Genomic DNA, 24838 nt, shown 5'->3' with positions numbered 1-24838 from the left:
GTGCAGTCACTGTGTACATACATTACTGATCCTGTACTGATCCTGAGTTACATCCTGTATTATACTCCAGAGCTGCACTCACTATTCTGCTGGTGCAGTCACTGTGTACATACATTACATTACTGATCCTGAGTTACCTCCTGTATTATACCCCAGAGCTGCACTCACTATTCTGCTGGTGCAGTCACTGTGTACATACATTACATTACTGATCCTGAGTTATATCCTGTATTATACCCCAGAGCTGCACTCACTATTCTGCTGGTGCCGTGACTGTGTACATACATTACACTACTGATCCTGAGTTACCTCCTGTATTATACTCCAGAGCTGCACTCACTATTCTGCTGGTGCAGTCACTGTGTACATACATTACATTACTGATCCTGAGTTACATTCTGTATTATAGTCCAGAGCTGCACTCACTATTCTGCTGGTGCAGTCACTGTGTACATACATTACATTACATTACTGATCCTGAGTTACATCCTGTATTATACTCCAGAGCTGCACTCACTATTCTGCTGGTGCAGTCACTGTGTACATACATTACATTACATTACTGATCCTGAGTTACATCCTGTATTATACTCCAGAGCTGCACTCACTATTCTGCTGGTGCAGTCACAGTGTACATACATTACAATACTGATCCTGAGTTACCTCCTGTATTATACTCCAGAGCTGCACTCACTATTCTGCTGGTGCAGTCACTGTGTACATACATTACATTACTGATCCTGAGTTACATCCTGCATTATACTCCAGAGCTGCACTCACTATTCAGCTGGTGCAGTCACTGTGTACATACATTACATTACTGATTCTGAGTAACATCCTGTATTATACTCCAGAGCTGCGCTCACTACTCTGCTGGTGGAGTCACTGTGTACATACATTACATTACTGATCCTGTACTGATCCTGAGTTACATCCTGTATTATACTCCAGAGCTGCACTCACTATTCTGCTGGTGCAGTCACTGTGTACATACATTACATTACTGATCCTGAGTTACATCCCGTATTATACTCCAGAGCTGCACTCACTATTCTACTGGTGCAGTCACTGTGTACATTACATTACTGATCCTGAGTTACATCCTGTATTATACTCCAGAGCTGCACTCACTATTCTGCTGGTGCAGTCACTGTGTACATACATTACATTACTGATCCTGAGTTACATCCTGTGTTATACTCCAGAGCTGCACTCACTATTCTGCTGGTGCAGTCACTGTGTACATACATTACATTACTGATCCTGAGTTACATCCTGTATTATACTCCAGAGCTGCACTCACTATTCTGCTGGTGCAGTCACAGTGTACATACATTACACTACTGATCCTGAGTTACATCCTGTATTATACTCCAGAGCTGCACTCACTATTCTGCTGGTGGAGTCACTGTGTACATACATTACATTACTGATCCTGAGTTACATCCAGTATTATACTCCAGAGCTGCACTCACTATTCTGCTGGTGGAGTCACTGTGTACATACATTACATTACTGATCCTGAGTTACATCCTGTATTATACTCCAGAGCTGCACTCACTATTCTGCTGGTGCAGTCACTGTGTACATACATTACATTACTGATCCTGAGTTACATCCTGTATTATACTCCAGAGCTGCACTCACTATTCTGCTGGTGGAGTCACTGTGTACATACATTGCATTACTGATCCTGAGTTATATCCTGTATTATACCCCAGAGCTGCACTCACTATTCTGCTGGTGCAGTGACTGTGTACATACATTACATTACTGATCCTGAGTTACATCCAGTATTATACTCCAGAGCTGCACTCACTATTCTGCTGGTGCAGTCACTATGTACATACATTACATTACTGATCCTGTACTAATCCTGAGTTACCTCCAGTATTATACTCCAGAGCTGCACTCACAATTCTGCTGGTGCAGTCACTGTGTACATACATTACATTACTTATCCTGAGTTACCTCCTGTATTATACTCCAGAGCTGCACTCACTATCCTGCTGGTGCAGTCACTGTGTACATACATTACATTACTAATCCTGTACTGATCCTGAGTTACATCCCGTATTATACTCCAGAGCTGCACTCACTATACTGCTGGTGCAGTCACTGTGTACATACATTACATTACTGATCCTGAGTTACCTCCTGCATTATACTCCAGAGCTGCACTCACTATTCTGCTGGTGCAGTCACTGTGTACATACATTACATTACTGATCCTGAGTAACATCCTTTATTATACTCCAGAGCTGCGCTCACTACTCTGCTGGTGGAGTCACTGTGTACATACATTACACTACTGATCCTGTACTGATCCTGAGTTACATCCTGTATTATACTCCAGAGCTGCACTCACTATTCTGCTGGTGCAGTCACTGTGTACATACATTACATTACTGATCCTGAGTTACATCCCGTATTATACTCCAGAGCTGCACTCACTATTCTACTGGTGCAGTCACTGTGTACATTACATTACTGATCCTGAGTTACATCCTGTATTATACTCCAGAGCTGCACTCACTATTCTGCTGGTGCAGTCACTGTGTACATACATTACATTACTGATCCTGAGTTACATCCTGTATTATACTCCAGAGCTGCACTCACTATTCTGCTGGTGCAGTAACTGTGTACATACATTACATTACTGATCCTGAGTTACATCCCGTATTATACTCCAGAGCTGCACTCACTATTCTGCTGGTGCAGTCACAGTGTACATACATTACATTACTGATCCTGAGTTACCTCCTGTATTATACTCCAGAGCTGCACTCACTATTCTGCTGGTGCAGTCACTGTGTACATACATTACATTACTGATCCTGAGTTATATCCTGTATTATACTCCAGAGCTGCACTCACTATTCTGCTGGTGCAGTCACTGCGTACATACATTACATTACTGATCCTGAGTTACATCCCGTATTATACTCCAGAGCTGCACTCACTATTCTGCTGGTGTAGTCACTGTGTACATACATTACATTACTGATCCTGAGTTACATCCTGTATTATACTCCAGAGCTGCACTCACTATTCTGCTGGTGCAGTCACTGTGTACATACATTACATTACTAATCCTGAGTAACATCCTGTATTATACTCCAGAGCTGCGCTCACTATTCCGCTGGTGGAGTAACTGTGTACATACATTACATTACTGATCCAGTACTGATCCTGAGTTACATCCTGTATTATACTCCAGAGCTGCACTCACTATTCTGCTGGTGCAGTCACTGTGTACATACATTACATTACTGATCCTGAGTTACATCCCGTATTATACTCCAGAGCTGCACTCACTATTCTGCTGGTGCAGTCACTGTGTACATACATTACATTACTGATCCTGAGTTACATCCTGTATTATACTCCAGAGCTGCACTCACTATTCTACTGGTGCAGTCACTGTGTACATTACATTACTGATCCTGAGTTACATCCTGTATTATACTCCAGAGCTGCACTCACTATTCTACTGGTGCAGTCACTGTGTACATTACATTACTGATCCTGGGTTACATCCTGTATTATACTCCAGAGCTGCACTCACTATTCTGCTGGTGCAGTCACTGTGTACATACATTACATTACTGATCCTGAGTTACATCCTGTATTATACTCCAGAGCTGCACTCACTATTCTGCTGGTGCAGTCACTGTGTACATACATTACATTACTGATCCTGTACTGATACTGAGTTACATCCTGTATTATACTCCAGAGCTGCACTCACTATTCTGCTGGTGCAGTCACTGTGTACATACATTACATTACTGATCCTGTACTGATCCTGAGTTACATCCTGTATTATACTCCAGAGCCGCACTCACTATTCTGCTGGTGGAGTCACTGTGTACATACATTACATTACTGATCCTGAGTTACATCCTGTATTATACTCCAGAGCTGCACTCACTATTCTGCTGGTGCAGTCACTGTGTACATACATTACACTACTGATCCTGAGTTACATCCTGTATTATACTCCAGAGCTGCACTCACTATTCTGCTGGTGGAGTCACTGTGTATATACATTACATTACTGATCCTGAGTTGCATCCTGTATTATACTCCAGAGCAGCACTCACTGTTCTGCTGGTGCAGTCACTGTGTACATACATTACATTACTGATCCTGAGTTACATCCTGTATTATACTCCAGAGCTGCACTCACTATTCTGCTGGTGCAGTCACTGTGTACATACATTACACTACTGATCCTGAGTTACATCCTGTATTATACTCCAGAGCTGCACTCACTATTCTGCTGGTGGAGTCACTGTGTATATACATTACATTACTGATCCTGAGTTACATCCTGTATTATACTCCAGTGCTGCACTCACTATTCTGCTGGTGGAGTCACTGTGTACATACATTACATTACTGATCCTGAGTTACATCCTGTATTATACTCCAGAGCCGCACTCACTATTCGGCTGGTGGAGTCACTGTGTACATACATTACATTACTGATCCTGAGTTACATCCAGTATTATACTCCAGAGCTGCACTCACTATTCTGCTGGTGGAGTCACTGTGTACATACATTACATTACTGATCCTGAGTTACATCCTGTATTATACTCCAGAGCTGCGCTCACTATTCTGCTGGTGCAGTCACTGTGTACATACATTACATTACTGATCCTGAGTTACATCCTGTATTATACTCCAGAGCTGCACTCACTATTCTGCTGGTGGAGTCACTGTGTACATACATTACATTACTGATCCTGAGTTACATCCTGTATTATACTCCAGAGCTGCGCTCACTATTCTGCTGGTGCAGTCACTGTGTACATACATTACATTACTGATCCTGAGTTACATCCTGTATTATACTCCAGAGCTGCACTCACTATTCTGCTGGTGGAGTCACTGTGTACATACATTACATTACTGATACTGAGTTATATCCTGTATTATACCCCAGAGCTGCACTCACTATTCTGCTGGTGCAGTGACTGTGTACATACATTACATTACTGATCCTGAGTTACATCCAGTATTATATTCCAGAGCTGCACTCACTATTCTGCTGGTGCAGTCACTATGTACATACATTACATTACTGATCCTGTACTAATCCTGAGTTACCTCCAGTATTATACTCCAGAGCTGCACTCACAATTCTGCTGGTGCAGTCACTGTGTACATACATTACATTACTTATCCGGAGTTACCTCCTGTATTATACTCCAGAGCTGCACTCACTATCCTGCTGGTGCAGTCACTGTGTACATACATTACATTACTAATCCTGTACTGATCCTGAGTTACCTCCTGTATTATACTCCAGAGCTGCGCTCACTATTCTGCTGGTGCAGTCACTGTGTACATACATTACATTACTGATCCTGAGTTACATCCTGTATTATACTCCAGAGCTGCACTCACTATTCTGCTGGTGCAGTCACTGTGTACATACATTACATTACTAATCCTGTACTGATCCTGAGTTACCTCCTGTATTATACTCCAGAGCTGCACTCACTATTCTGCTGGTGCAGTCACTGTGTACATACATTACATTACTGATCCTGAGTTACATTCTGTATTATAGTCCAGAGCTGCACTCACTATTCTGCTGGTGCAGTCACTGTGTACATACATTACATTACATTACTGATCCTGAGTTACATCCTGTATTATACTCCAGAGCTACACTCACTATTCTGCTGGTGCAGTCACTGTGTACATACATTAAATTACTGATCCTGAGTTACATCCTGTATTATACTCCAGAGCTGCACTCACTATTCTGCTGGTGCAGTCACTGTGTACATACATTACATTACTGATCCTGTACTGATCCTGAGTTACATCCTGTATTATACTCCAGAGCCGCACTCACTATTCTGCTGGTGGAGTCACTGTGTACATACATTACATTACTGATCCTGAGTTACATCCTGTATTATACTCCAGAGCTGCACTCACTATTCTGCTGGTGCAGTCACTGTGTACATACATTACACTACTGATCCTGAGTTACATCCTGTATTATACTCCAGAGCTGCACTCACTATTCTGCTGGTGGAGTCACTGTGTATATACATTACATTACTGATCCTGAGTTACATCCTGTATTATACTCCAGAGCCGCACTCACTATTCGGCTGGTGGAGTCACTGTGTACATACATTACATTACTGATCCTGAGTTACATCCAGTATTATACTCCAGAGCTGCACTCCCTATTCTGCTGGTGGAGTCACTGTGTACATACATTACATTACTGATCCTGAGTTACATCCTGTATTATACTCCAGAGCTGCACTCACTATTCTGCTGGTGCAGTCACTGTGTACATACATTACATTACTGATCCTGAGTTACATCCTGTATTATACTCCAGAGCTGCACTCACTATTCTGCTGGTGCAGTCACTATGTACATACATTACATTACTGATCCTGTACTAATCCTGAGTTACCTCCAGTATTATACTCCAGAGCTGCACTCACTATTCTGCTGGTGCAGTCACTGTGTACATACATTACTGATCCTGTTCTGATCCTGAGTTACATCCTGTATTATACTCCAGAGCAGCACTCACTATTCTGCTGGTGCAGTCACTGTGTATATACATTACTGATCCTGTACTGATCCTGAGTTACATCCTGTATTATACTCCAGAGCTGCACTCACTATTCTGCTGGTGCAGTCACTGTGTACATACATTACATTACTGATCCTGAGTTACCTCCTGTATTATACCCCAGAGCTGCACTCACTATTCTGCTGGTGCATTTACTGTGTACATACATTACATTACTGATCCTGTACTGATCCTGAGTTACATCCTGTATTATACTCCAGAGCTGCACTCACTATTCTGCTGGTGCAGTCACTGTGTACATACATTACATTACTGATCCTGAGTTACATTCTGTATTATAGTCCAGAGCTGCACTCACTATTCTGCTGGTGCAGTCACTGTGTACATACATTACATTACTGATCCTGAGTTACATCCTGTATTATACTCCAGAGCTGCACTCACTATTCTGCTGGTGCAGTCACTGTGTACATACATTACATTACTGATCCTGAGTTACATTCTGTATTATAGTCCAGAGCTGCACTCACTATTCTGCTGGTGCAGTCACTGTGTACATACATTACATTACATTACTGATCCTGAGTTACATCCTATATTATACTCCAGAGCTGCACTCACTATTCTGCTGGTGCACTCACTGTGTACATACATTACATTACATTACTGATCCTGAGTTACATCCTGTATTATACTCCAGAGCAGCACTCACTATTCTGCTGGTGCAGTCACTGTGTACATACATTACTGATCCTGTACTCATCCTGAGTTACATCCTGTATTATACTCCAGAGCAGCACTCACTATTCTGCTGGTGCAGTCACTGTGTACATACATTACTGATCCTGTACTGATCCTGAGTTACATCCTGTATTATAGTCCAGAGCTGCACTCACTGTTCTGCTGGTGCAGTCACTGTGTACATACATTGCATTATATTACTGATCCTGAGTTACATCCTGTATTATACTCCAGAGCTGCACTCACTATTCTGCTGGTGCAGTCACTGTGTACATACATTACATTACTGATCCGGAGTTACATTCTGTATTATAGTCCAGAGCTGCACTCACTATTCTGCTGGTGCAGTCACTGTGTACATACATTACATTACATTACTGATCCTGAGTTACATCCTGTATTATACTCCAGAGCTGCACTCACTATTCTGCTGGTGCAGTCACTGTGTACATACATTACATTACATTACTGATCCTGAGTTACATCCTGTATTATACTCCAGAGCAGCACTCACTATTCTGCTGGTGCAGTCACTGTGTACATACATTACTGATCCTGTACTGATCCTGAGTTACATCCTGTATTATACTCCAGAGCAGCACTCACTATTCTGCTGGTGCAGTCACTGTGTACATACATTACTGATCCTGTACTGATCCGGAGTTACATCCTGTATTATACTCCAGAGCTGCACTCACTATTCTGCTGGTGCAATCACTGTGTACATACATTACATTACTGATCCTGAGTTACCTCCTGTATTATACCCCAGAGCTGCACTCACTATTCTGCTGGTGCAGTCACTGTGTACATACATTACATTACTGATCCTGTACTGATCCGGAGTTACATCCTGTATTATACTCCAGAGCTGCACTCACTATTCTGCTGGTGCAGTCACTGTGTACATACATTACATTACTGATCCTGAGTTACATTCTGTATTATAGTCCAGAGCTGCACTCACTATTCTGCTGGTGCAGTCACTGTGTACATACATTACATTACTGATCCTGAGTTACATTCTGTATTATAGTCCAGAGCTGCACTCACTATTCTGCTGGTGCAGTCACTGTGTACATACATTGCATTACATTACTGATCCTGAGTTACATCCTGTATTATACTCCAGAGCTGCACTCACTATTCTGCTGGTGCAGTCACTGTGTAGATACATTACATTACTGATCCTGAGTTACATCCTGTATTATACCCCAGAGCTGCACTCACTATTCTGCTGGTGCAGTCACTGTGTACATACATTACATTACTGATCCTGAGTTACATCCTGTATTATACTCCAGAGCTGCACTCACTATTCTGCTGGTGCAGTCACTGTGTACATACATTACATTACTGATCCTGAGTTACATCCTGTATTATACCCCAGAGCTGCACTCACTATTCTGCTGGTGCAGTCACTGTGTACATACATTACTGATCCTGAGTTACATCCTGTAGATCTTTTATTATAAAAATGAAAAACATAACAATAATAATAACAGAAACATAATAAAATTAATAACCAGAAAATAAACAATGTAATGAACTGGTCCAGCCGCTCCCTCTCTCCTCACACACATATTATACATATATACACAATAATAACTATCTACACTGTGACATCTGGTCCGGTTACCAAACAAATAATAACAATATAATAAACAATAAACGACAAATTATATACATACTAATATATACATTTTTTTTTATTTTTTTTTTTAAATAAATAAAATAAATACTAACTATACAAATATATACAAGACAAAAGAAAACCCCCCACACTCGAGCCCACCAGTCCCTCCCCGGCACTGACCTGAGAGCTGGTCCTGCGCCTCATGCCTCAGTCCATGTCCAACGTCCATAGGCCAGATCAGGCAGTGCCAGTTTTTCACCCAAATAACCAGTGTCCCACAAGATGAACCCACCTCCCCCCTTTTCCCTCCACCCAACCTAACACCTACACCCAAACCCATATATACAATATATACAGAAACAAACAATACAATAACCACAACTGACAAAGCCCAAGTTCGGCGCCTGCAGCCCTACATCACTGTCTACTGATCAATAAAACAAAAATCTATGGTGTCAGCAGCAGCCCACCACCAGGAGAGGAGATGACCAGACTAGGGCACACTAAAAGAAAAGCCCCTCCAGAGGAGAGCGGCCCTCCGTGTACCCAGTCTCTCATACTCCAGAGAACGCACCTTCACCAGGTCACCGAGTATGGTCCTAAACACATCGTCCACTGGGAGGATTTTCCGCTGCGTCGATACTAAGCACCGTGCGTTCCACGTGTGATACCTAACCACTGCGCTAACTAGAAATAAGGTGCAGCAGTCCCGACCACCCAGGTCCCCCAATGCTCCATAGGCCCATTCCGCATAAGAGAGACCGGCCAGCCGGGGCCAACCAATGGAGGCGCCCACCCTGTTGTACACCTCTGTGTTAAAGGGACAACGAAGCAGGAAGTGGTCCATGCTTTCAAGCATGGTACCACAATGCTCCCGAGGACAGTTCCTGACCTCAGAGCTCCTACACTTCAGATTGTCCCTCACACACAGTTTCCCATGGAAGCAGCGCCAAGCCAAGTCCCAAACCTTCGAGGGGATCCTGATAGAATTCAAAAGATGCAGACCCACCCCAAGATCCCAACTTGGGCAATTCCTGAGCGCCAGAGGCCTCTGAAAATGGGTCAACAGAACCCTTTTGTCAAGGAGCTTCCTTGGCAGAGTCCTGACCTCCCACATTCCCAGACCCCACCGGCGAATTACCTTCAGAACCACGGTAGCGTAAGCCGGGAGATGTCCATGCGGTGTGTGGAGATCCTTCACTTGCCCTCCTGTCTCCCATTCCTGGAAGAAAGGCTGAAACCATCCCTTACAGGAGAATACCCACGGAGGAGCCCTCTCTTTCCAGAGGTTTGCAATATTGATCTTAATGAAGGTATTCACAAGGAATACCACAGGGTTGACCATACCCAACCCTCCTAGTCTCCTCGTACGGTAAGTAACCTCCCTCTTGACCAGGTTCAGTCTATTCCCCCATAACAGTTGAAAGAACAAACTGTAGACCCGAGTCCAGAGAGACTCTGGCAAGATGCACACACTGCCCAGATAGATCAGCAAAGGGAGCAGGTAAGTTTTGATCAGGTTTACCCTTTCCCTTAGGGTCAAAGACCAACCCTTCCATTGGTTCACCTTCTGAGTGGCGATCTCTAGCCTGCTGTCCCAATTTTGTTTGGGGTAATCCCCCTGGTCAAATTCGATGCCAAGAACTTTTGCAGAGACTTTGGGTTCTGGAAGGGTGTCCGGGAGATCAAAACCGGGATCTCCTCCTCCCAACCAGAGACTCTCACACTTATCCCGGTTGATCTAGGACCCGGATGCCTCCGAGTAGCGATTTACCTCTGACATCAGCCATTCTGCCTCCCCATCAGAGGAAACAAAAACGGTGACGTCATCGGCATACGCCACCACTCTCAGAGTGGCTTCCGGTGCTGCCCGGTCCATCCCGATCCCAGCCAATGGTCCACGCTCCACCCTCCTAAGAAGTGGGTCAATCGCAAACACGTACAGTAGCGGGCTCAAGGGAGAACCCTGGCGAACACCACACCCAACCTCAAAAGAGCTGCCAATCCAACCGTTCACAAGCGGGAAACTCTCTGCCCCAGAGTACAAGGTCTTAAGCCAATCAATAAACCCCCCCGGCAGGCCATACCTCAGAAGGACAGACCAGAGGTACTCATGATTAACCCGATCAAACGCTTTTGCCTGGTCCAATGACAGCATGTACCCCTTCCAGTGGCCAGCCCTACCCTGCTCCACCGCCTCTAGGACACAGAGTACAGCACTAATCGTACTGCGGCCCGGAACAGAGCAATGCTGGGCCCCCGAAAGGAGCTGGGGTGCAAATTTCACCAGCCGATTAAACAGCACCTTTGCAAAAACCTTCCTGTCTGCATTGAGAAGCGCTATGGGACGCCAATTCTCAATGCAAGATGGGTCCTTACCCTTTGACAAGATGATCAGGGCAGACCTCCTCATTGACTTTGGCAGAGTGCCAGAGGAAAGACACTCATTGAATACCTCAGTCAAGAGGGGAACCAAGGCGTCCTTAAAGGTCTTATAGAATTCAGATGTTAAGCCATCTGGACAGGGAGATTTCTTTAGGGCAAACCCTTCAATCGCCAACTTAACTTCCTCTTCCCTGATCATCTCTGTCAAAACGCCAAGAGAGGGTCTACCCCTGGTTCGGGGACGGCTTCAGCCAGAAAAGCCGACATCTCATCCCAATCCAGATCCCTCTTCCCCAAGAGGTGCGAGTAGAAGGATCTGACGACCTCCAGGATCCCTGATCTGGATCTTTTCAGGGACCCTGCAGTGTCAACCAGTCCTGTAACAACTTTACTATTCACTGACATCTTGCAGTTTCTATAAGGGTCGGGCGAGCGGTACTTCCCGTAATCCCTCTCAAAAACCAAAGATGCGTGTCTATCATACTGACACCTCATTAGCAAAGATTTCACTCTGGCTACCTCCAGTTGAGACAAGATGCTCGAGTTTCCTCCTCAGGCCCTGATACAGGCGGTACCTGTCCAGGCTCCTGAGGCTCGAGAGCTAGCGGAAGAATCTCGCCACCCTTTTCTTAAACATCTCCCACCACTCTGACTTACTACTACAAAGATCCAGTAAGGGTACCTGGCTCTGAAGAAAATCCTCAAAGGACTGTCTTATCTCCGCTTCTTCCAAGAGAGACGAATTGAGCCTCCAAAAGCCTCTTCCCATCCGGGGGGTCTCTGTAACATTCAGGGAAAACAAAATCAAACAGTGATCGGAGAACTCCACCTCAACAACAGATACTGCTGAAGAGACGGCTTCCTCCTTTAAATAAAACCTGTCTATCCTGGACCTACAGTTACCTCTATGATAGGTGAACCCCTCGTGGCCTGCGGTGTGCCGGATGTGGACATCCACCAGGCGAGCCTCACTAGCTATACTATTAAGGGCGACGCTATCATAAGTCAGCTTGTCTCTGGAACCTCCTCTATCCCGGGGCCTCGTGACAGTGTTGAAGTCCCCTCCAAAGACGACCTGCCGACTCGTAAAAAGGTAGGGCTTGATCCTCATAAAGAGACACTTCCGGTCCCATTTAGATTGGGGACCATAGATGTTAATGAGCCGAAGCTCTTGTCCCTTCATGAGGACATCTAATATCAGGCACCTCCCCATTTCTAACTCAATAACCCGTCGGCATTCTACCGGTGCGGTAAAAAGGACCGCCACTCCGCTATACGGCTCGGCCGCAAGAGACCAATAGGAGGGCCCGAGTCTCCACTCCCTCTTAGCTATAAACACCTCTGCCATATTTGGCAGCCTGGTCTCTTGCAAAAAGAAAATGTCAGCTTCAACCCGGCTGAGAAAATCAAAGGCCGCAAATCTAGCCATGTTTGACTTAATGCTGGCGACATTAATGGACGCCAGCGTCAACGGAGTGGGTACCGCCATCATTGGTGATTGAGTTAGATGGCTTTCTTCTTCCCACTCCCCTTATCCTCTGCCTCAGAGGAGGAATCCTTCCCCCTCTTTAATGACACAGAGGTGTCCATTCCCACATTTTTCCTTCTTTTTTTCGTCCTCATCTCCGGACTCTGGGCCAGTCCCTCCCCCCAAGGACCTTGCATCCCCAGGAGAAGGAGACTCGGCGCCCCCTGTAAGCTCCGCTGAAGCCGGAACCTCACCCTCAGCCTCATCCTCAGAGGAAGAGATGTTATCAAGGGCTTGGAACAGGTTAGAAAGACCAACTAGAGGGGAGTCGGTTTTACCTTCCTTAGGTACCTTGGTCAGAGCGGGAGAATATGTTTTATCTCCCTTCTTTCTCTTCTTTTTGGTGCCGAGCTTATGCTTGTGCTCTAGCCACCGCTTATTATCCTCATCCATACTTTCATAATGGGAGGATTCTGAAGCAGAGGCAGTTTCCCCCCTGTGGATCCTCCTGACCTCCTCATCCAACTCATCATCCCTCGGGGCCTCAGCAGCAACACTGGCATCCAGGACAGGGGCTGCCCCGGTAGTCTGGGGCTCGCCCCGCTCCCTCTCCTGTCTGCGCTTGTCTAGACGCCTCAGCTGGGCAGGAGTCTTTTTATTGCTTTTCTTCCCTGGCCCCTGCTAGTCCCCTCTCCAGCAGAATCGGCCTCACAGCTTACTCCCACCGGGGTCTCGACTGCATTAGCAAAGGAGCGAAGACAACGGCTGAATGGGTGGCCTAACTCACCACACAGGTGGCACCTAATCTCCACACAAGAGGCGGCAAGATGGCCGACACCCCCACACAACGCGCATTTCTGCACGGTGCAGTTTGCACTGAAGTGTGTGGGGTCACCGCACCTGTGACAGAGCTTCGGTTGCCCCTGGTAGAAGACCAGGATACGATCCCTACCCAGGAAGGCAGACGATGGAATGTGGGCAACCGTACCACCTGAACGCTTAAGTTTTACCATAAACGTCCAGGCCCCTGACCAGATACCAAACTCGTCGCGGTTTTTCTTTGGCATCTCCACCACCTCTCCATACCGACCAAGCCACGTCATGATGTCATAGCAAGAAAGCGACTCGTTACGAGTCATCACGGTCACTTTCTTGATCTGGTTTTGGCGAGACACTGCCTGAACGGCAAAGTCTCGCCAGCCGGGCTCATTTTTTGCCAACTCATAATTCGCCCAGAAGAGCTCAAGCCCCTCCGGCCGAACAAAGCTGACATCAAACTCAGGCGTGGAATAGGGATGTATCAAGGCGTAGATGTCAATCGCCTTGAAGCCCATCCTCAGCAGGCGCTCCACAACTTTAGACCTTGGCGGACATGCATCACTGCCCCTCCACCGAAGACGGACCACATTCCTACGCACACTGCCTGGCCCGGCTGTTGGGAGGGACCACACTGTATCTCCCCCTTTTTGCTCTCGGAAGGCCCCGAGGCCATGCCTCTCTATCCAGAAGGATAGATCAACCTCTCGACCCTCTACCATTAGTGATCTCTCCCCCTTCTTTAGAGCCTCCAGAAGGCGCTGTTGCAACATGCCGTCCCCAAAGCCCGGAGACGAGGAGGATGCCTTATTTGCCCCGGAGGTGACACTGGCATAACTCTGGACAGGTGTTGCCACCCCCGGGGGGGCAACCGGACCAGTGACCACATCAGCCCCAACAGTATCACCATTACCCACCTCCATCTCACCCTCCACCAAACCAGCAACCACACCACTAGACAATGAATTATCCTCATTCACCTCCACCACCACATTCATTCCTGCTGGACCAGTAACAATGGTGGATGACCTTTTGACCTCCGCATCAGGCACAAGGGGCTCAGTCACCTCCATAGAACTGGAGGCGACCTCACCCCCGGTCTTATGTGTGCCCTCCACATCATCGGTCGGTAATTTCCGCTGTTTGGCATTTGGTATAATGTGCCGCTGATCTCTAGCTGCAGTTAGGCGCCGCTGATCTTTAGCATCAGGATCTTCCGGACCAGCGACGCCAACACAAAATAGCACTTTCGTGGGAGGACCGGAACGCTCAGCCCCAACTGCCCCCTCACACTGCCGCCGCTTCTCAACTAAGTGATCAGCGGCAACAGCATTCAGAGGCGCCGAGGCTACCGAAGCTGCCCCCGACACCGGGCTGCTCCCCCCTCCCACTGAGGAGCGCACCACAGCATCGTGGCCTGATGGAACGCCCGCCGCCGGGCCGCCCTCACTGTCCAGCCTCTCGGCTGATGCACCTCCTGCTACGTCCCCACTACTACAAGCAGAGACGGAGCTCTGCGCCTCACTACCGCGCTCTGTAATCTCCCCGCGCCTTTGCACCGGATCCACAGCAGAACCCGGGCTGGGCTGGGTAACGGGGCTTATACAGCGAGCTGAGCCTGCCGCCGACTCAGGGGGTACAGGGAGAGGGGCATATACGTATCTTACCGCTTCCTGCAGCTTTGGCTTGGTCTTCTTTGCCTTTTTGTGGCCCCAGGTGCCTCTTCTGGTAGATCGTCACCAAGATGGAAGTTTTGGAGGCACACTGGGGACTCCAGGAGCTTAATCTCCGCCATTAGCGCCCCTCCCTGGCCGCTGCTGTCACTGTCCTCCCCAGAGCCGGCAGAACTGCGACCGGATGTCACTGTCGCCTGTCCTGCAGGGAGCTCGCTGCACGTGGCCTGCGGGTGACTTTGCAGGCTGCCAGGTGGGGCTTGCTGCTGGTCATCATCACTCTCATCATCCACCTGGCTCTCAGGCTGCAGCCCTATCTGCCTTTGCTCTCTGGTATCAGCCATTTCTCTAAAGCGGTCTTCATTTATAAGTTTTTCTTTGAAAGGACCACTCTGCTCTCTGATGGTGGCTTTCCTAAGTTCCAGGCGTTGAATTTCACTGCTCAGTCGCTTTACCTCGGCCTGGAGTTTTGCCTTCCTTGGTTTGGAGGCCCCCGCAGCTTTGGCGCTTGTGCAGCGCAGCTCCTCCCGGAACCTCCTGATGAGCTTACTGGCATCTTCATACTCACGGAGGCGGATCATGACCTGGGAGGCATAGGTGGACACAGACTCCCGGGGTCCCTGCAGTGCCCATTCCCCCTCAGGGAGGTCGGCCTCACCTCCATGAGCACTCAGCTTTCCTCTGGAAGGAGCGCCATCTTGCACGCCGCTGTCAGGCTTTTCCTCCATGCTGGAAGCCTTGCGGCTTCTGGGGGTCTCCACAATCCCGGGGGGGAATAGGAGCCACATTGCTGCGACTCCTGGTGCAGCGTCTCACCCCCGAGTCCTCTGATGTGCAGGCCGGTTGCTGGTTTCTTCTGCCCCCCGCCGGCCTGGTTCGGGAAGCAGAAGCCTGGGACTTGGCTCCATCACTCATCCCAGAAACCAGCTCCCTCCCTGGGAAAGAGAGAAAGCAGGTCCCCAGGTGGAGAGGTGTTGGTTTCTCAGAGATCAGGAGCTCACAGCAGGATCTGCAGCCACCACACCCGCAATCACCACACTGACTAGCAGCTGATCAGAGCAGCACCCAGTATGCTGCTGGTGGAGTCACTGTGTGCATACATTACATTACTGATCCTGAGTTACATCCTGTATTATACCCCAGAGCTGCACTCACTATTCTGCTGGTGCAGTCACTGTGTACATACATTACATTACTGATCCTGAGTTACCTCCTGTATTATACTCCAGAGCTGCACTCACTATTCTGCTGGTGCAGTCACTGTGTACATACATTACATTACTGATCCTGAGTTACATCCTGTATTATACTCCAAAGCTGCACTCACTATTCTGCTGGTGCAGTCACTGTGTACATACAATACATTACTGATCCTGTACTGATCCTGAGTTACATCCTGTATTATACTCCAGAGCTGCACTCACTATTCTGCTGGTGCAGTCACTGTGTACATACATTACATTACTGATCCTGAGTTACCTCCTGTATTATACTCCAGAGCTGCACTCACTATTCTGCTGGTGCAGTCACTGTGTACATACATTACATTCTGTATCCTGAGTTACATCCTGTATTATACTCCAGAGCTGCACTCACTATTCTGCTGGTGCAGTCACTGTGTACATACATTACATTACTGATCCTGAGTTACATCCTGTATTATACTCCAGAGCTGCACTCACTATTCTGCTGGTGCAGTCACTGTGTAGATACATTACATTACTGATCCTGAGTTACATCCTGTATTATACCCCAGAGCTGCGCTCACTATTCTGCTGGTGCAGTCACTGTGTACATACATTACATTACTGATCCTGAGTTACATCCTGTATTATACTCCACAGCCGCACTCACTATTCTGCTGGTGGAGTCACTGTGTACATACATTACATTACTGATCCTGAGTTACATCCTGTATTATACTCCAGAGCTGCACTCACTATTCTGCTGGTGGAGTCACTGTGTACATACAATACATTACTGATCCTGTACTGATCCTGAGTTACATCCAGTATTATACTCCAGAGCTGCACTCACTATTCTGCTGGTGCAGTCACTGTGTAGATACATTACATTACTGATCCTGAGTTACATCCTGTATTATACCCCAGAGCTGCGCTCACTATTCTGCTGGTGCAGTCACTGTGTACATACATTACATTACTGATCCTGAGTTACATCCTGTATTATACTCCACAGCCGCACTCACTATTCTGCTGGTGGAGTCACTGTGTACATACATTACATTACTGATCCTGAGTTACATCCTGTATTATACTCCAGAGCTGCACTCACTATTCTGCTGGTGGAGTCACTGTGTACATACATTACATTACTGATCCTGAGTTATATCCTGTATTATACCCCAGAGCTGCACTCACTATTCTGCTGGTGCAGTCACTGTGTACATACATTACACTACTGATCCTGAGTTACATCCTGTATTATACTCCAGAGCTGCACTCACTATTCTGCTGGTGCAGTCACTGTGTACATACATTACACTACTGATCCTGAGTTACATCCTGTATTATACTCCAGAGCAGCTCTCACTATTCTGCTGGTGGAGTCACTGTGTACATACATTACATTACTGATCCTGAGTTACATCCTGTATTATACTCCAGAGCTGCACTCACTATTCTGCTGGTGGAGTCACTGTGTACATACATTACATTACTGATCCTGAGTTACATCCTGTATTATACTCCAGAGCCGCACTCACTATTCGGCTGGTGGAGTCACTGTGTACATACATTACATTACTGATCCTGAGCTACATCCAGTATTATACTCCAGAGCTGCACTCACTATTCTGCTGGTGGAGTCACTGTGTACATACATTACATTACTGATCCTGAATTACATCCTGTATTATACTCCAGAGCTGCACTCACTATTCTGCTGGTGCAGTCACTGTGTACATACATTACATTACTGATCCTGAGTTACATCCTGTATTATACTCCAGAGCTGCACTCACTATTCTGCTGGTGGAGTCACTGTGTACATACATTACATTACTGATCCTGAGTTATATCCTGTATTATACCCCAGAGCTGCACTCACTATTCTGCTGGTGCAGTGACTGTGTACATACATTACATTACTGATCCTGAGTTACATCCCGTATTATACTCCAGAGCTGCACTCACTATTCTGCTGGTGCAGTCACTATGTACATACATTACATTACTGATCCTGTACTAATCCTGAGTTACCTCCAGTATTATACTCCAGAGCTGCACTCACAATTCTGCTAGTGCAGTCACTGTGTACATACATTACATTACTTATCCTGAGCTACCTCCTGTATTATGCTCCAGAGCTGCACTCACTATCCTGCTGGTGCAGTCACTGTGTACATACATTACATTACTAATCCTGTACTGATCCTGAGTTACCTCCTGTATTATACTCCAGAGCTGCACTCACTATTCTGCTGGTGCAGTCACTGTGTACATACATTACATTACTGATCCTGAGTTACCTCCTGTATTATACTCCAGAGCTGCACTCACTATTCTGCTGGTGCAGTCACTGTGTGCATACATTACATTACTGATCCTGAGTTACATCCTGTATTATACTCCAGAGCTGCACTCACTATTCTGCTGGTGCAGTCACTGTGTACATACATTACATTACTGAGCCTGAGTTACATCCTGTATTATACTCCAGAGCAGCACTCACTATTCTGCTGGTGCAGTCACTGTGTACATACATTACATTACTGATCCTGAGTTACATCCTGTATTATACTCCAGAGCTGCACTCACTATTCTGCTGGTGCAGTCACTGTGTACATACATTACATTACTGATCCTGAGTTACCTCCTGTATTATGCTCCAGAGCTGCACTCACTATTCTGCTGGTGCAGTCACTGTGTACATACATTACATTACTGATCCTGAGTTACATCCTGTATTATACTCCAGAGCAGCACTCACTATTCTGCTGGTGCAGTCACTGTGTACATACATTACATTACTGATCCTGAGTTACATCCTGTATTATACTCCAGAGCTGCACTCACTATTCTGCTGGTGCAGTCACTGTGTACATACATTACATTACTGATCCTGAGTTACCTCCTGTATTATGCTCCAGAGCTGCACTCACTATTCTGCTGGTGCAGTCACTGTGTACATACATTACATTACTGATCCTGAGTTACATCCTGTATTATACTCCAGAGCAGCACTCACTATTCTGCTGGTGCAGTCACTGTGTACATACATTACATTACTGATCCTGAGTTACATCCTGTATTATACTCCAGAGCTGCACTCACTATTCTGCGGGTGGAGTCACTGTGTACATACATGACATTACTGATCCTGAGTTACATTCTGTATTATACTCCAGAGCTGCACTTACTATTCTGCGGGTGCAGTCACTGTGTACATACATTACATTACTGATCCTGAGTTACATTCTGTATTATACTCCAGAGCTGCACTCACTATTCTGCGGGTGGAGTCACTGTGTACATACATTACATTACTGATCCTGAGTTACATCCTGTATTATACTCCAGAGCTGCACTCACTATTCTGCTGGTGCAGTCGCTGTGTACATACATTACATTACTGATCCTGAGTTACATCCTGTATTATACTCCAGAGCTGCACTCACTATTCTGCTGGTGCAGTCACTGTGTACATACATTACATTACTGATCCTGAGTTACATCCTGTATTATACTCCAGAGCTGCACTCACTATTCTGCTGGTGCAGTCACTGTGTACAAACATTACATTACTGATCCTGTACTGATCCTGAGTTACATCCTGTATTATACTCCAGAGCTGCACTCACTATTCTGCTGGTGCAGTCACTGTGTACATACATTACATTACTGATCCTGAGTTACCTCCTGTATTATACCCCAAAGCTGCACTCACTATACTGCTGGTGCAGTCACTGTGTACATACATTACATTACTGATCCTGTACTGATCCTGTGTTACATCCTGTATTATACTCCAGAGCTGCACTCACTATTCTGCTGGTGCAGTCACTGTGTACATACATTACTGATCCTGTACTGATCCTGAGTTACATCCTGTATTATACTCCAGAGCTGCACTCACTATTCTGCTGGTGCAGTCACTGTGTACATACATTACATTACTGATCCTGAGTTACATCCTGTATTATACCCCAGAGCTGCACTCACTATTCTGCTGGTGCAGTCACTGTGTACATACATTACATTACTGATCCTGAGTTACATCCTGTATTATACTCCAGAGCTGCACTCACTATTCTGCTGGTGCAGTCACTGTGTACATACATTACATTACTGATCCTGAGTTACATCCTGTATTATACTCCAGAGCTGCACTCACTATTCTGCTGGTGCAGTCACTGTCTACATACATTATATTAGTGATCCTGAGTTACATCCTGTATTATACTCCAGAGCTGCACTCACTATTCTGCTGGTGCAGTCACTGTGTACATACATTACATTACTGATCCTGAGTTACATCCTGTATTATACTGCAGAGCTGCACTCACTATTCTGCTGGTGCAGTCACTGTGTACATACATTACATTACTGATCCTGAGTTACATCCTGTATTATACTCCAGAGCTGCACTCACTATTCTGCGGGTGCAGTCACTGTGTACATACATTACATTACTGATCCTGAGTTACATCCTGTATTATACTCCAGAGCTGCACTCACTATTCTGCTGGTGCAGTCACTGTGTACATACATTACATTACTGATCCTGAGTTACATCCTGTATTATACTGCAGAGCTGCACTCACTATTCTGCTGGTGCAGTCACTGTGTACATACATTACATTACTGATCCTGAGTTACATCCTGTATTATACTCCAGAGCTGCACTCACTATTCTGCTGGTGGAGTCACTGTGTACATACATTACATTACTGATCCTGAGTTACATCCTGTATTATACTCCAGAGCTGCACTCACTATTCTGCTGGTGCAGTCACTGTGTACATACATTACATTACTGATCCTGAGATACATCCTGTATTATACTCCAGAGCTGCACTCACTATTCTGCTGGTGCAGTCACTGTCTACATACATTATATTAGTGATCCTGAGTTACATCCTGTATTATACTCCAGAGCTGCACTCACTATTCTGCGGGTGCAGTCACTGTGTACATACATTACATTACTGATCCTGAGTTACATCCTGTATTATACCCCAGAGCTGCACTCACTATTCTGCTGGTGCAGTCACTGTGTACATACATTACATTACTGATCCTGAGTTACATCCTGTATTATACTCCAGAGCTGCACTCACTATTCTGCTGGTGCAGTCACTGTGTACATACATTACATTACTGATCCTGAGTTACATCCTGTATTATACTCCAGAGCTGCACTCACTATTCTGCTGGTGCAGTCACTGTCTACATACATTATATTAGTGATCCTGATTTACATCCTGTATTATACTCCAGAGCTGCACTCACTATTCTGCTGGTGCAGTCACTGTGTACATACATTACATTACTGATCCTGAGTTACATCCTGTATTATACTCCAGAGCTGCACTCACTATTCTGCGGGTGGAGTCACTGTGTACATACATTACATTACTGATCCTGAGTTACATCCTGTATTATACTCCAGAGCTGCACTCACTATTCTGCTGGTGCAGTCGCTGTGTACATACATTACATTACTGATCCTGAGTTACATCCTGTATTATACTCCAGAGCTGCACTCACTATTCTGCTGGTGCAGTCACTGTGTACATACATTACATTACTGATCCTGAGTTACATCCTGTATTATACTCCAGAGCTGCACTCACTATTCTGCTGGTGCAGTCACTGTGTACAAACATTACATTACTGATCCTGTACTGATCCTGAGTTACATCCTGTATTATACTCCAGAGCTGCACTCACTATTCTGCTGGTGCAGTCACTGTGTACATACATTACATTACTGATCCTGAGTTACCTCCTGTATTATACCCCAAAGCTGCACTCACTATACTGCTGGTGCAGTCACTGTGTACATACATTACATTACTGATCCTGTACTGATCCTGTGTTACATCCTGTATTATACTCCAGAGCTGCACTCACTATTCTGCTGGTGCAGTCACTGTGTACATACATTACTGATCCTGTACTGATCCTGAGTTACATCCTGTATTATACTCCAGAGCTGCACTCACTATTCTGCTGGTGCAGTCACTGTGTACATACATTACATTACTGATCCTGAGTTACATCCTGTATTATACCCCAGAGCTGCACTCACTATTCTGCTGGTGCAGTCACTGTGTACATACATTACATTACTGATCCTGAGTTACATCCTGTATTATACTCCAGAGCTGCACTCACTATTCTGCTGGTGCAGTCACTGTGTACATACATTACATTACTGATCCTGAGTTACATCCTGTATTATACTCCAGAGCTGCACTCACTATTCTGCTGGTGCAGTCACTGTCTACATACATTATATTAGTGATCCTGAGTTACATCCTGTATTATACTCCAGAGCTGCACTCACTATTCTGCTGGTGCAGTCACTGTGTACATACATTACATTACTGATCCTGAGTTACATCCTGTATTATACTGCAGAGCTGCACTCACTATTCTGCTGGTGCAGTCACTGTGTACATACATTACATTACTGATCCTGAGTTACATCCTGTATTATACTCCAGAGCTGCACTCACTATTCTGCGGGTGCAGTCACTGTGTACATACATTACATTACTGATCCTGAGTTACATCCTGTATTATACTCCAGAGCTGCACTCACTATTCTGCTGGTGCAGTCACTGTGTACATACATTACATTACTGATCCTGAGTTACATCCTGTATTATACTGCAGAGCTGCACTCACTATTCTGCTGGTGCAGTCACTGTGTACATACATTACATTACTGATCCTGAGTTACATCCTGTATTATACTCCAGAGCTGCACTCACTATTCTGCTGGTGGAGTCACTGTGTACATACATTACATTACTGATCCTGAGTTACATCCTGTATTATACTCCAGAGCTGCACTCACTATTCTGCTGGTGCAGTCACTGTGTACATACATTACATTACTGATCCTGAGATACATCCTGTATTATACTCCAGAGCTGCACTCACTATTCTGCTGGTGCAGTCACTGTCTACATACATTATATTAGTGATCCTGAGTTACATCCTGTATTATACTCCAGAGCTGCACTCACTATTCTGCGGGTGCAGTCACTGTGTACATACATTACATTACTGATCCTGAGTTACATCCTGTATTATACCCCAGAGCTGCACTCACTATTCTGCTGGTGCAGTCACTGTGTACATACATTACATTACTGATCCTGAGTTACATCCTGTATTATACTCCAGAGCTGCACTCACTATTCTGCTGGTGCAGTCACTGTGTACATACATTACATTACTGATCCTGAGTTACATCCTGTATTATACTCCAGAGCTGCACTCACTATTCTGCTGGTGCAGTCACTGTCTACATACATTATATTAGTGATCCTGATTTACATCCTGTATTATACTCCAGAGCTGCACTCACTATTCTGCTGGTGCAGTCACTGTGTACATACATTACATTACTGATCCTGAGTTACATCCTGTATTATACTCCAGAGCTGCACTCACTATTCTGCTGGTGGAGTCACTGTGTACATACATTACATTACTGATCCTGAGTTACATCCTGTATTTTACTCCAGAGCTGCACTCACTATTCTGTGGGTGGAGTCACTGTGTACATACATTACATTACTGATCCTGAGTTACATCCTGTATTATACTCCAGAGCTGCACTCACTATTCTGCGGGTGGAGTCACTGTGTACATACATTAAATTACTGATCCTGTACTGATCCTGAGTTACATCCTGTATTTTACTCCAGAGCTGCACTCACTATTCTGTGGGTGGAGTCACTGTGTACATACATTACATTACTTATTCTGTACTGATCCTTACTCCACCAGCAGAATAGTGAGTTCAGCTCTGGAGTGTAATCCTTGATCTAAATAAAATAAATATAGAAATCTACTGTAGGCAAATTAATGATCTTTACTTTAGTGGTCTTGAAGATGTTAAAGAGAAGCGCCAGCCCCTCGGTGATCAGCTCCTCGTTATAATCCTCCTCTCTTATGCTGCAGAAGTCTTGTAGTAAATTCTCCATTACAGAGTGGTGTGAATGAGAGAAGGCCGTCCGCAGAGACTCAATCCATACATGCAGCTTCCATGGCACCCCTAAAATAAATAGAAATAATGCAAGAACACTCCAGAACATTGCACGAGTACTCAGGTTTGCCGAGCAAAAACTGGGCAACCCAGAGGCGGCACATATACAGTTCTACAAGTATTGAGGAAACATCCTATAAAGAGAATTGTTTTTTAATTCAATAAAAAAAAGTGCGGTGATGAGCTATCTGGATGCAAATGGGGGCTCCATTTTTTTGATAAAAATCCCCTAATAAACATAGAAGGAAATTATAAAGTGCTGCATATCGGAAGCTGCCACTGGG

General features: G+C 45.5%; 1 protein-coding gene across 1 annotated transcript in view; it reads right to left on the bottom strand.

The window, feature by feature from the left end:
- ABTB2 (ankyrin repeat and BTB domain containing 2) overlaps window positions 1-24838 on the bottom strand; it is a 149452-nt gene that overhangs the window by 14516 nt on the left and 110098 nt on the right. The window contains exon 11 of the mRNA XM_073658782.1: window positions 24385-24563. Within this exon, the coding sequence (XP_073514883.1) occupies window positions 24385-24563 (179 nt within the window). The remainder of the gene's footprint in view (window positions 1-24384; window positions 24564-24838) is intronic.

This window comes from Phyllobates terribilis, unplaced genomic scaffold (assembly GCF_046119375.1).
Source record: "Phyllobates terribilis strain yellow unplaced genomic scaffold, ASM4611937v1 Scaffold_13__5_contigs__length_258822181, whole genome shotgun sequence".
Classification (NCBI taxonomy): Eukaryota; Metazoa; Chordata; class Amphibia; order Anura; family Dendrobatidae; genus Phyllobates; species Phyllobates terribilis.
Note: the sequence above shows the minus strand (reverse complement) of the source record. Positions and strands in the feature narration are given on the sequence as shown.